Raw genomic sequence first — 14,222 nt, 5'->3', positions numbered from 1 at the left:
AATAAATGTATTCAAAATGTATTTATATTAAATAAAAATACTATTAAATTACCCTAATAGATTCCCAGTATTGGCTATGTAAAAATAGATCAAATGCACAGTTAAAATAGATCAGTACAGGCACTATATGCTTCACCATAAAATAAATGTTAAATCGTTTTCTTATCACCTTGTTTATTTTATTATTTTTTCAAATAAGACGAAAAATAAAAGAAAATTACCCTGAAAATATTTTAGGATGCAAGTGGCTTATTGAACATATTCAGTATTAAAATAATAAATTATAAATATTTTTATTATAAATATTTTATTACGTGTTTGACTTATCCAATATATAAAATAAGTATAACATATAAATATATCTTTATTACAAATGCATTATGAATACTGTGATCAAATGCAAAATGCAAATAATAAATAAACATAACAGTCCCATTTATATTCCCTTTATTGTAGAGTAAAAATAGATAAGAACAGGCACTACGGAGTCGATAACGACAGTTTAGAGACAGATTATCGGATATTTGCTCTGACGTCAGCATATTATTAACCACAACAATACTTTCTTTATTTTGCAAATGGTCACCTTGAGTGCAAAGCTGATGCTTTGATCTCAAAATACCAAAACACCGTTTTGTACGTTTAATTATATAGAGATAAAACCAAGTCGTAAGAAACAATGTGGTCATAAGCGAGTTGCGCTTTCATAACATTCGTAACTCGGCGAAAGTTTGTTTACTAGTTTTCGGCGGACCAAAATACGGCTTGTTTCGCTTTCGAACGCGCGCCTGTGATTGGCTGTCGGCGCTTGTCAATCATGTATGGGGGCGGTGTCGGGTGACATATGATAGTGAGTTCCAGTAAACGCGCTCGACAAATTAAAGTATACACGCACATTCAACAAGCTACAGCAGCAGTACTAGCACACTCTACTGGACTAGACTGGGTTACAAAACTTCATAACAACACCATTCTGAAGTCATTGTATCTGCTTTGACCCACACTGACGCACAAGACAGTGGCTATCAATGTAACTAAGTCAGTTTAAAGCTGTTATCATCATTTAATTTCTCTTTATTTTCATCGCTGTTCGCGTCGTCAAAATTTATTTCGCTAGTCATATGTGACATTTTACGAGACGTACAGTATTGCTGGTACAATGGCTGAAGCAGCCCAGAACCAGATGGTCGAGATCGACCCGGACTTCGAGCCGCTTTCTCGACCCCGTTCGTGCACTTGGCCGCTGCCGCGACCGGAGTTCACCAACCCCGTAGCCGCCGACTCCAACACATCGTCCCCGGCTCCGTCCGTCAAGCAGGAGCCCTCCAGCAACACGGACTTTATCAACAACTTCAGTCTGCTGGAAGAGAATGAGGACTATCCTGATCAGAAACCGCTCATGTGCGGAGATTTCCAGTGCCAAGAGAGCTGCATCCACCAGCAGCACCAGCAGCAGCAGATCCCGAGTCACCAGCAACAGGTGCCCGTGCTCTCCTCTCCAGTGGCCGCTGCCGCAGCCGCCGCCGCCGCGCAGCGCAAAAGCAGCTCGTCCCGACGCAACGCCTGGGGGAATATGTCATACGCGGACCTGATCACCAAAGCCATCGAGAACTCCCCCGAAAAGCGGCTCACTTTGTCTCAGATCTATGACTGGATGGTGAAAAGCGTCCCTTATTTTAAGGACAAGGGGGACAGTAACAGCTCTGCTGGTTGGAAGGTATTTATCTTTTCATTGTTGATATATACACATGCGTCGGACGACTGTGACCGTTGCGTCGCGTCACGCTCCATGAGTTTAGCGTTCTTAAAATTCTTAGACGCGTCCTGTGTGAAATTGGGTCTCATGCATTATAGTCTTTATGGCTTTTGGCATGTTGGCTATTGATTTCTGCTCTTCCATTTTGCCCAATTACTTAGATTCAGCACTGATTATGGTGCATCATCCCCTTATTGTTTTAGGATTGTCATGGGATTGTAAATAGTCTCTATTCATTGCTGTGTAGGCCAGCTGATTGGCTCTCATTACATGCTGCACATGCTGAGGTGGTGCACTGCTGTCAATAAGTCAAGTACTGTCCCATGTTATATCATATGACGGTCCCGAGTAGAATGTGTTATGAGATGCCTGCTGACAGGGTGGACTTGTAGGCTTTTTTCACCTTTCCAGGTAAAAGGCAGAGTCAAGACCAGCAGGGCTGGTAGGATGTGATCTTTGGTGGGGCACTTGTATGTGTAGGGGGGCAACGTTGATGGTTTTGCCCTCACTCCGGGCAGGGGCATCAGACATTTCTAGGGGGGCCTGTTGAAATACCCCCTTAGACCCAGCCATGGTCAAGACCTGACCCCAAGACCCACACATAGACTAGACTCCCTAAAACCAAGTTCAAGTCCTAATCACCAGACCCAGACAAAAAAATTCTAATTCAGACCACAACCTTAAAGGGATAGTTCACCCAAAAATGAAAATTCTCTCATCTTTTGCTCACCCTCATGCCATCCCAGATGTGTAAGATGTCTTCTGCAGAACACAAACAAAGATTTGTAGAAAAATATCTCAGCTCTGTAGGTCCATTCAAAGCAAGTGAATGATGACCAAAAATATGAAGCTCCAAAAAGCACATGATGTCAGCACAAAATTAATCCATAAGACTCCAGTGGTTAAATCCATGTCTTCTGAAGCGATCCAGTCATTTTGGGTCAGAACAGACCAAAATATAACACATTTGTCACTATACATCTTGCCATTGCATTCTCTAGGCACTATCATGACTTCATGCTTGAAAGTCTGATGATGCATGTGCTGAGCACTAGATGGCGCTAAAAAGTGTAATTGCTTCAGAAGACATGGATTAAACGCCTGCAGTTGTATGGATTACATTTATGCTGCCTTTATGTGCTTTTTGGTGTTTCAAAATTTTGGTCACCATTCACTTGCATTGTGTGAACCTACAGAACTAGAGATATTTTTTGTGAAAATCTTCAACATACACATCTGGGATGGCAAAAGTGCGAGTAAATGATGAGAATTTTTTATTTTTGGGTGAACTATTCCATTAAGTCTCAGACCTGTTGGTCCAAGAACAAAGCTGTCCCATTTAATTACGTGAATTAGAGAGTAAAGGCGCTGACTACCACCACTAGAGTTCGCGAGTTAGAATCCCAGGGCGTGCTGAGTGACTCCAGCCTAAGTAACCAAATTGGTCCGGTTGCTAAGGAGGGTAGAGTCACATGGGGTAACCTCCTCGTGGTCGCTATAATGTGGTTCGCTCTCGGTGGGGCGCATGGCGAGTTGTACGTGGATGCCGCGGTGGATGGAGTGAAGTCTCCACACGCTCTATGTCTCTGCGGTAACACGCTCAACAAGCCACATGATAAGATGCGCGGATTGATGGTCTCAGACACGGAGGCAACTGAGATTCGTCCTTCGCCATCCGGATTGAGTCAAGTCACTACAACACCTCGAGGACTTTGGGAATTGGGCTTTCCAAATTGGGTAGAAAAGGGGGAGAGACATTTTTTTTTTATGTGAAATAGAGAAAATTCTGAATATTAAAATGAAATTTAAAACGTTTTTATGAACTTCAGCCTTGATTGTAAAACACTCACTAATAAAGTTTTTTAGTTTATTTTCAGTGTTCTAAGTTTTTCCATAATTAGAAATTCCACACACATTAGCCTATGTAGAAAACTATCATTTTGTTAGCATTGTCAAAAAATGTATGGTGGTAATTATCACCTTAAATATAGTGTAAATCAACTTTACACTACATCAACCAAAACCCAGGTTCAGACCAAGAAGTTATGAGACCCAAACCCGGACCAAGACCACATTTTCTCAAGATGATGACTGGAGTCACTCTTGTAGTAGGTATGTTACAAGGTGTTTCCCTACAAAACAATTCAGGTGACACACAGTCTTATGTCACTTACTACCGGTATGCCTGAACAAACCTGGCAACCAGAGAAACATGAAAACAGTGCTTTTGGATCCATGGATACCTTCCCGTTTGGTAGGCCCAAAGTTGCATTGTTAGGTGTAGCGCATCATTGCACTGCACGCTATTAATATCCACGGGAATAAAATGTCAGTACTCCTTTGATTGTTGCCAAGTGTGTAAGCATGGCAATCTACGCATGCAAGGAAAGCGCTGCTTCACCCCACCGGTTTATTGTCTTGGTCTTTGTGCCAGCATTCCATGATTGTCATGTTTTTGTACGTCAACGGGGAGGCATATTGATAACTGAAGAGTAAATGTCCCTGTGTTGGAAATAGAGAATTTGACCCCCTTTCCTCTGATAACACATAATTCTTGGTAATGCAAGTACCGAATGGCAGCAGAGCTTTTCTGCTGATTTCGAAAGCACATGTGATAAACCCTGTGACAGATCAGATTCAGTGTGCGTTAGTGTTTTGGTTGTAAACTGATATGATCTGTGCAATTTTGTTGAATCTGTGTAGTGACTGAATGCTTGATAGTTCTGACTCATAATAGGACAATGTGTTGTGAGCCACAGGGAGTTTCCCCGCAGGAACTGTTCAATTTGATTCTAAAGTCATAAACAATGTGGCGTGGGTAGTGATCAGTTTAAGGGTACCTCAGGGGCTTCATTTACACATATCTTTGACCTTAGCATAATTTATGCCAATGTAAACTAATGTGCTTGAAGGGAAGGAGAGGCTAGGTAGTTGAAAATCATTGGCTTAAAGGAATAGTTCACCCAAAAATTAAAATTCTCTCATAATTTACTCACCCTCATGCCATCTCAGATGTGTATGACTTTCTTTCTTCTGCAGAACACAAACAAAGATTTTTAGAAAAATATCTCAGCTTTTGGTCTCAGTGCAAGTGAATGGTGGAAAGAACTTTGAAGCTCAATAAAGCACATACAGGCAGCCTAAAAATAATCCATACTCCTCCAAGGTTTAAATCCATGTCTTCTGAAGTGATATGATAGCTGTGGGTGAGAAACAGATCAATATTTAAGCCCCTTTTACTATAAACCTCCTCACTGCCCAGTAGGTGGCGATATGCACAAAGAATGCAAATCGCAAAAAACAAAAGAAGAAGAATGTGAACGTGAATGTGAAAGTGGAGATTTATAGTAAAAAAACAACTTAAATATTGATCTGTTTCTCACCCACACCTATCATATCTCTTCTGAAGACATGGATTTAAAACTCTGGAGTCTTATTACTTTTATGCTGCATTTATGTCCTTTTTTGAGCTTCAAAGTTCTGGCCTCCATTTACTTGCATTGTGTGGATATATATATTTGTGTTCAGCAGAAGAAAGACACCTAGGATGGTATGAGGGTGAGTAAATTATGAGTGAATTTACATATTTTGGGTGAACTGTTCCTTTAAGACTTTTTTAAAGGGATAGTTCACCCAAAATGTCATTTATGCCTTCGTGTCTTTCCAAACCCCTATGACTATTCATATTTAACCTAAAATCTTAATATTGAAAAAAAAACTGTCAACTGTAAAATGTTCTGCATGTTTTCAGCCACTTTTCTCTAGGCGATCAGTTCGCTTTTGGAAGACACATGGTGTCCATGTAGTTGGAGACAGGCACGATACTGTTTTCACCAGCTTTATTATCTCCATAGTGTGCATATTCTCAGTGAGATAAAAAAAGAGAGAGTGAGAAATATATTAACGCTGCTCCTTGCACGCTCTGATCGTGACAAGAGAATTGAATCTATGACAGCCCCTAACACCTTCCGTGCTGAATCATCTGTCTAAACTGTCAGTTCATGGAGCAGAAAAGCGTCTGGGATTCGCTCCAGAGGATATAGTCACTCAACTTCTTGACAAAGTAACTTTTGGCGGTTAATGTCACACCTCCAAAGGGTAAATGCCTGAAGCCATGTTACTGTACTCAGGTCACCCTTTACCCTCTTCTCACAATCCATTGAAACCTGCTGTCTTTTACTCTTTTAGAGAGCTTTGCATTTAAGTATTTGTGTAACAGCATGCTAGTGCACTTTGCAATTATCAGCTGTGCTTGAACACAAACTGAGAATTAGGTAAATTGTAACGTGTGTTGTTCAGAGGAGAAACAGTGAATGAAGGAAACAAAGTGAATACCAGACTCTAAATACACATTCCTCTGTGGCAAGTTTAGATAGATCTTATGTTTACAGACTCTGTATTGTTTGGACTGAGTTACAGTTAAATCAATATTACATTGTGGTTGTTCTAGATTATAATTAAAATAATATACAATTAATATTTCTTATATATTATTAAAGTAGGTCTTAATTTAAAAGAAAAAACATTTTGTCAATGCACAAACAATATGTTTGTTTTTTTCTCTCCCCAATTTGGAATGCCCATTTCCCAGTGCACTCTAAGTCTTATCACGTGGCTTGTTGAGCACGTTACCGCGGAGACGTCGTGCGCGTGGAGGCTTCACGCTATTCTCCACAGCATCCACGCACAACTCACCACACACCCCGCCGAGAATGAGAACCACACATTATAGTGACCACAAGGAGGTTAACCCATGTGACTCTACCCTCCCTAGCAACCAGGCCAATTTGGTTGCTTAGGAGACCTTGCTGTAGTCACTCAGTATGCCCTGGATTCTAACTCGCGACTCCAGGGGTGGTTGTCATCGTCTTTTCTCGCTGAGCTACCCAGGTCCCAACAATATGTGTTTTGATATTACATGAAAAGGCACAGTGGTATTTTAAAGTCAATTTGACTATATTGTAGATTGTGATTTAATACAAATATTTATAAAATGTACACAAAAAACAAATAAATCGATTTATTCAATCATTTATTTAAGATGTTGCATATGGTTATTTAATACATTAAACAGAAATATTTTAAATATTGTAAATATAAACTATTATTATATTATTAAAATATAAATATAATATATAAATATCCTCTCCTCACAGATTCCCTTTATTGTTAGGGAATGCCATTCTGTTTCCATGGTACTTTGTCCAAAAACATTTCCATTGTACATGTCCAAAAAAACACAGAATTACCATTTAACACGTCCAAAAAACATAGCATTGCCAGTGTACATGTCAGAAAACATGTATTACCATTTTATTATATCCAAAAAACATGGTATTTCCATTTTACAACAAAAAACATAGTATTTTCATTGTACATGTCCAAAAAACATGTTTTTATTTTTTATTTTACATGTTCAAAACATCTTATTATCACTGTACTAAGTCCAAAAAACATTGTATATCCATTGTACATGTCCAAAAGCATGCATTTTCGTTGTACCTTTAAAAAACAAACGAAAAAACCCCCATGGGATTACCATTGTACCTCAACCCAAAACATGGTTTTTCATTTGTTCGTCAATTTTTCTTTTTCCATTGTACGTGTCTAAAGAAATGAACATTTGGTACACTTCTGATATCCCTCCATTTTCTATAGCCGCTTGTCCTATGTAGGGTCACAGGGACACTTCTGGTAGCTGTTCTGATATCTGTGTTTATGCTGGTATCCATAGAGATAATATCACATTAAGACATACATTGTTGTCATCAGCCAGTATTTAGTGAATTCTGTCTAACTTGAACCTTGTGAGTCAGCAATCTGTGAGCAGCTTGACATGATAGCTCATCTTTTCTCCGCTGGGGACATGATATGCTATCAAGGTCAATTACTGAACACATTCTTAGCCTGTTTGAGTTTTATTGAGTTCTATGTGGTCTTTTTGCAACTTGTATATATATATATATATATATATATATATATATATATATATATATATATATATATATATATATATAAATATATAGAGTATACGCCAGCAGACTCGAACATGCATCCCCCACATGAGCCCACATCTCAATAAATTGTGTATGCTAACCACCAGGCCTAGTTTGAGTTTTTCCAAGTTATATAACAATGCAAATGATTTTGGTTCTATATAAACTGCAGATTGTCTCTGCTGTTGTGGTGTAGCCTAAGGATGTTTTCACACCTTGTTCGTTTGAGCCTTTCAAGCACACTCAGAGCGGTATAACGTGTAAATATGAACAACCCAAGTGGTCTCATGGGGTGGTCTGAGTAAGGTTCGTTTGTGGGTTCTTTTGTGGTTCGATTGATTTGTCCAATGTGAAAGTGAAGAGGTACCAGTCCGCTTTGCATTTTATGACATAAGTACCTCATGGCTTGCCATACTATGCATTAGGCTACATACTTCATATTCCAGTCACAATTTACTGTCCACATATGGGAATTTTAAGCGAATATATATATATACCATGATTACCATGATGTGTTTTTGTGTCTCATATTCCATTCTTGTATTATTTGAGAAATGAACGGACCGGCCTCATTCAGAGCAGAGCAGCACGGTAAGATGAACTGCTTTAAAGTGCTCTGATGGGCGTACCATCTACGGAGGTTTGCGGCAAACTTCCACGAAAATACGAGCAAGGGTTTTTATAAACATATTTTAAAATGCACATAGTATTTCAAATGTTTTCCTTCATGCGAAATCAACTATTTCGCAATTACTTTTCAGCCAAATTCCATAATCGTGACAGCAATGGGGTCTGAGTTCTTAAGGAGCTGTGGTGTGAACATCAAGGGGTCTGAGACCACAAAAATGTGAAGAGGTCCTCTTTTAAGGACTTTTATGGCACTTTTCCACTGCACGTTATGGTTCGACTCGACTCGACTCTACTCACTTTACTTTTCTGAGCTTGCTTTTCCACTGCTGTTTAGTTTTGCCTCAACGTGGGTGGGATTATAAGCTGATCGTCATAGTTGCCGCTCTCTCTCTCCCATTGCTTGCCGGTCTAGATAGCGTGGTCGAACCACTTCCACTTTTCCTTGATGGTTCTGTATGTTTTTTTAAACTTTTCCCTACACTGTTGGTAGGTCCGGTGGTAGCCGTGTTTCAGCTGTGAGGCCAACAGCTGAAACACTTTCTGACTTTTTCGTTTTGCGTTGTTTCGTTCGTCGCTAATGAGAGGAACATCTGCACCTCGTTTATTGACCACAGTGTGGATTTGCGCACAGCAATTTCTCTAAAATTCAAAAGTCACGTGAACAAATGATACTGCTATCGCTGTAGCTAACTTTAAAACTAGCGGGAAGCTAGTAGTGACGATTTTCTCTGACCTATCAGTGATCTGCATGGTTTTGACATCACATTTAGTATCGGCTCAGCTCGCTTGGAACCTCGTCCGAGATGGTACTAAAAAAAGTACCAGGTACCTGGTACTATCCACAGTGGAAAACCCCCAAAAAGCAAGCAGAGTCGAGTCGAGTCGAGTTGTACCATGCAGTGGAAAAGCCTCATAACACTGTGAACACCAAAAGCACTGAGGCCATTTGTGGCTGGTTCCCTTTCTGATTCACTTCAACCGAACTGGGTTTGGTTCACTTAAAACATACTATATTGAAACCACCCTAAGTCTTACGTACATCTGTTTTGGTGCGTACTGTATGTGTCTGTGGGGTGGTGAACTCAATTGCTCTTGCATGCGTTGGGTCTGAAAGGTTACACTTGATGTGAGCTCTCTGTGCATTTCCAAACAAACACGGCTAGATGGTTTGGTTTGATCTGTTCACCGTTGTTACTCTACCTTCTCTCGCTACATCTATGAAACATACGTCACTCTGGAAGTGTAAATATTTGATGCAGGTTGCTGTCACCAATCACCAGAGCAGTGTTTGATGTCCACCATCGATTTTCCTGTCCTGTGGTACGTCATACTTTGTTCTTGTGATAACTCCTCCTCCAATCAACTGGGTTTTTGAAAACCTCTTTCAAAACAAAGACCTCAGGCCATCAGGTCTAATTATACTGGCCATCTTACAAACAGTTTGGTTCGGTAATATTACATAATTTTCATTTTTTTCTTGGATTTTAGGATGTTGACTGGCACAATCCATTACACAGAATTCTGCATTTTAATTTTCACCTAAAATCAGTGCAAAAAAGTTTGCATAATCTATCTATTAAAGTTTACTTTGAGTAGTATGACATCTTTGAGATGGAGCTTTTCTTTGAAAATCTGAAATTGGAGGAAATCTGTTCGCAGCTGCTCCCTGCAATGTTGTGGTCATTTTCATGTTGCATTCCTCTCTATAACTGAAAGCAAGAACAGTTAATTCCTTGAAGAGCCGAGAACATTAGCTCTGCCATCGTGATTCCAAGAATCTGATATTTTGGGTAAAGGAGATCTGCTTAGAAATTCTTTGTCTTGCTCATGAAGCTCCCACTGGGACGGTGTAATCAGTACTTGTACTTCAGTATGAAGGATACTTGTATTTATCCAAAAGCTCTTCACTCCCCTAATTTTTTCCCTCGGCCTGTATTCTGGAAACTTTGCATTTTGGATAGTCAATAAAATGACTTTGATCGTGCTTGTGTTTGTGCATGGCGCACTACACTTAATCAAAATGACTCGGCACACACTGGGTCATCGGTTGTTATTTTTTAACTGCGAAAGCCATGCGAGCTAGCAGTCAAAGATAGAGCGCTTCTCAGTCATCCCCTGAGGCTGTGACTGGCTGACGCGCTCTCTCGCTGGAGTTCAGATAAGGCGACACTCATTAAAGATTGCATAATGAAACGTTTACTGGAATCTGAGTGCTTTAGGCCAAAGTCTGGTGCCACTTGTAAGTGAGTGAATCTCCTACAGTGGAGCAACAGTAAGATGGGGGCACCTCTGCCTCTCACATTAACTAATGTGACCTGCTTTACCAAACATGGACCCAATAAAAATATTTTTAGAGGGCAGGTGGACATGACATTTAGGGGCACATTCCAGTCTGGGCCCTTTTAAAGCTGGAGTATGTAATTTGTCCACCACTAGCGCTCCCAAGCAGAATTTGGTGATTCTCACTAAAACTGTCGTGAAAACAACATGATCACACAGGAACTTGGCATTTTGTTTCCGAGAGTTCCAGTACCCTAGGATCGGCCACATTATGACGACTCACTGACAAGCGGCATCTCCAATCAGACATTTTTGCATCTGCTCCAGCGTGTTTACCGTCCCCTGTACCTGTACCTTTTTACCTGTACAGCTTGAAAAAACTTGCTTCACGCCCCTCTGTGGACATTACACCCAGAAAATAGAGCTTACGCCCAATAACACTTACAGCTTTGGCCACTGGGAGCAGTGTTTTGAATTTCAGTAAGCACAGACTGATTTTAGCAAAGGAAAAGTCAGTTACTGTTTCCGATTTTACCATGAGACAAGTCTGAACAAAAATGTTTTGGACATTTTGCATAAAGACAATTAATTAAAGATAACCATTACAATTTTTTGCATTTTACATTACTTTAAGGAAACTTAAGCACACATCTCATACCGTTAGATAACCCTTGATAAACCACTGTTTCTGGCATGTGAGTGGTAGTCATCTTTGAAAACAGATGTGTATATGCAAATGCATGTTGTGTGTGAAGAAATGCTGCCGTTGTGTTGTGCTCTCTGAAGACTCTTTAAGGTCATGGCCCAAAAAATAAAAAAAATGAGTTCACGTAACATACTTTATTTTCATGGAAACTTATTAGTCTACAACCTAGCCCTACATTACTGAAATATTATTTCTACCATCTGTAACCTCAGACTAGAGTACGAGGAGAACGGTGAACAAAGGTCATGAAAAACAGAATTGTTTTTAAACAAAATCTATACTATTATTATAGATATATGATATTATACTGTGTATATTATGTTAGAATAATCATATACATTTTAAATAATATAAACAAATTAAAATACCTTCTAAGACCTCATAAAGTGTGAGAGGAATGGAGAACGGAAGAAAAAAAATGAGGGGATGTATTTTGTGCCCCTTTCCAGACTAAACATACCACTCATGGAGAAAAAGGAATTAAACAAGAGCAATGTTTTGCTATTCTTCAAGGGCTGTGGCTTCCAAGAGACATAGCTAGTGTTGAAAAAAAATAAATCTCTTCAGATTGTTGCTATCTTGCAAATGTTTCAGGCTGTGCTGTCGAAACATAGCAGACAAACAATTTATCATCATTATAGTATTGGTTCTCAATAGCTATACATATTTTGTGGGAAGAAGAGACCTCAGGGCACTTTGCGAGATTTTTTCCAAGGCTGATGCGTTAATGAACCCACTTCAAAGTTTAATAACAGTTGTTCTTATTTAATTTATCAACAATGAGCAGCTCAGCCAATCAGGCGAGGCTGTGTATTTTGAGCCATGTTACATAGTGATCCAAGTTCCCTCACCTCTGATGCAAGAGGGCACTGCGGTAAACCTTTCCAAGTAGGACAGGGCAGGCTAGTGCGCAGCAGACTTTTAAAGCCATGTGCAGAAATTATACTGGGGGATGTGTCGAAGTCTGGAGGTTGGGGGAAGTATTTTGGGGCTCGACAGACCCAGCGGGCTGAGCATGCCTCTCCCAACTCCCTCCTGCGCCCGTCTGCCTGTACTGTCAGATTGACAGGGTCCCTAACTCACAAGCGGCCTCACTGTGGCCAAAACATGCTGATATCTCGGCAGGCCGTTGGCCTCTGTCCAGGGACAGAACATCTCATCCTCATGATTATGTTCAGGAGTGCAGGGGATTGCATAAGGGAACAGGCCGCAGAGCTGTACACTGGTTTGCAACATGGTCCCACAAAATGTAAATACAAGGACAAAGATTCGGAGAGCGGCGGAGCAAGGAGTGTTTTTTTTTTTTTTTAAGTATAACACATCCCAAAATGAAAATTATGTCATAATTCACTCACGCTAATGAAATGTTATACCTGCATTACATTCTTTCTCACGTGGAACACAAAAGGAGACATTTTATTGACTATCCAGAGCTGTTTTCAATACAGTGGATTTCTTATTTGTTTTTCTTAAAATTTACAGACTGATCTCAACAGTGAAATCAGAAACAGTAGGTGGACTTCTCCTTAGGTGAAATCGGTCAGTGCTTACCGAAATTTGAAACACTGCCCCCAGTGGCCAAAGCGTTGACTGTTGTTGGGCGTAGATTTACAGAGGGGTGCCAAAAGCGAGTTGTAAAGTGAGTTGTTTTCAGCTCTACAGGTAGTAATACAGAAAAGAGGAGTGCACATAATGCATTTTATAAACTGTTTGCCCCAACCCAAACCTAAACCTAACCATCAGTGGAGAATGGAATCACACATGTCACTGATTATGCAAACGTGATTCATCCTGGTTTCAAAATGGAATCTGAATCCAGATCTCCAAAGCTGCTGACACAACGCACTTCCGATCATGCCGCAAGGGAAGGTAAACACCCCGGAGACGATGCAAAAATGTCTGATATAAGATGCTGTTTATTGCGAGTTGGCAAAATGTGACCAATACTAGGGTACCGGAACCCTCAGAAACAACAGGCCGACTTCCCGTGTGATCATGTTGAAATTTATAGAGCAAAGGTTTGAACGAGGAACGGGAAATGTAAAACTCAGAGTGGAGTTATTACAGAATGCTTTGAGTGGGGAGGGGACATTGCTGCCGCTCCGATCCACTCGTATACTCTGATTTTGACATGCGTGTTTCACCACTGATTATATGTTCTAATAGCAATGTAGACATTTGGAGCCTTGGGCTATCACCACTCAAATATATTTAGGCTTTCCAGTCAGTATTTATGTACAGTTATCTCAAATTAACTTGAAGTCGGTCTTGCATGGTCTTTTCTGAAATATTCAACATAGTTGCCTGACTTAAATCACGCAATATTCACCTATGAGCCAGGGATATTCTGGAAATTTGGCACAACAAAGTCCAACCCAAGGAATTTGCCCCGACTGGTTTGTTTTTACTCCGCTCTGCTAGATTGAAGAGCCCATCTGATGATAGACATACTAGACCATTTAAAACCAAATAGTCGTGCGGAGTGAGGAAGAGTGAGTCACAAAGTTGTTTTGTATGGCAGTAGGTGACGACTGCTGGGGTTGCGCATGCAGTCTGGTGTAAGCTCATCTTCTCCGTCTTTACTGTAACTCAAATCTGTCCTTAAAGTGATCACATCATGTCTTTTTCTAATTAAAAGTTCAATGTACTAATGTATGTTTCCAACACAAAACTTCCTACCCAGTCCACCTTGATCATGTATTGAAACTAAAAGGTTTATTCACATGAAACCTCCTATTTAACTCCTATTAAACTGAAAAGAAACAAAAAATTAATTTGATTTGTATAGTGAAAATGACGCCTAGTTTTACATTGTATAATTGTTTTTCTGACAGTTATGTACATTGTATGCCCT

At 40.0% G+C, this 14,222-nt stretch overlaps 1 protein-coding gene across 1 annotated transcript in view; it reads left to right on the top strand.

Moving 5' to 3' along the window:
- The first annotated feature begins 896 nt into the window (after positions 1-896).
- Positions 897-14,222, top strand: part of foxo1a (forkhead box O1 a) — a 64,728-nt gene continuing 51,402 nt past the window's right edge. The window contains exon 1 of the mRNA XM_052109611.1: positions 897-1,717. Coding sequence (XP_051965571.1) covers positions 1,160-1,717 — 558 coding nt within the window. The 5' untranslated portion in view covers positions 897-1,159. The remainder of the gene's footprint in view (positions 1,718-14,222) is intronic.

The sequence above is a fragment of the Xyrauchen texanus genome, chromosome 38, assembly GCF_025860055.1.
Source record: "Xyrauchen texanus isolate HMW12.3.18 chromosome 38, RBS_HiC_50CHRs, whole genome shotgun sequence".
Classification (NCBI taxonomy): domain Eukaryota; kingdom Metazoa; phylum Chordata; class Actinopteri; order Cypriniformes; family Catostomidae; genus Xyrauchen; species Xyrauchen texanus.
Note: the sequence above shows the minus strand (reverse complement) of the source record. Positions and strands in the feature narration are given on the sequence as shown.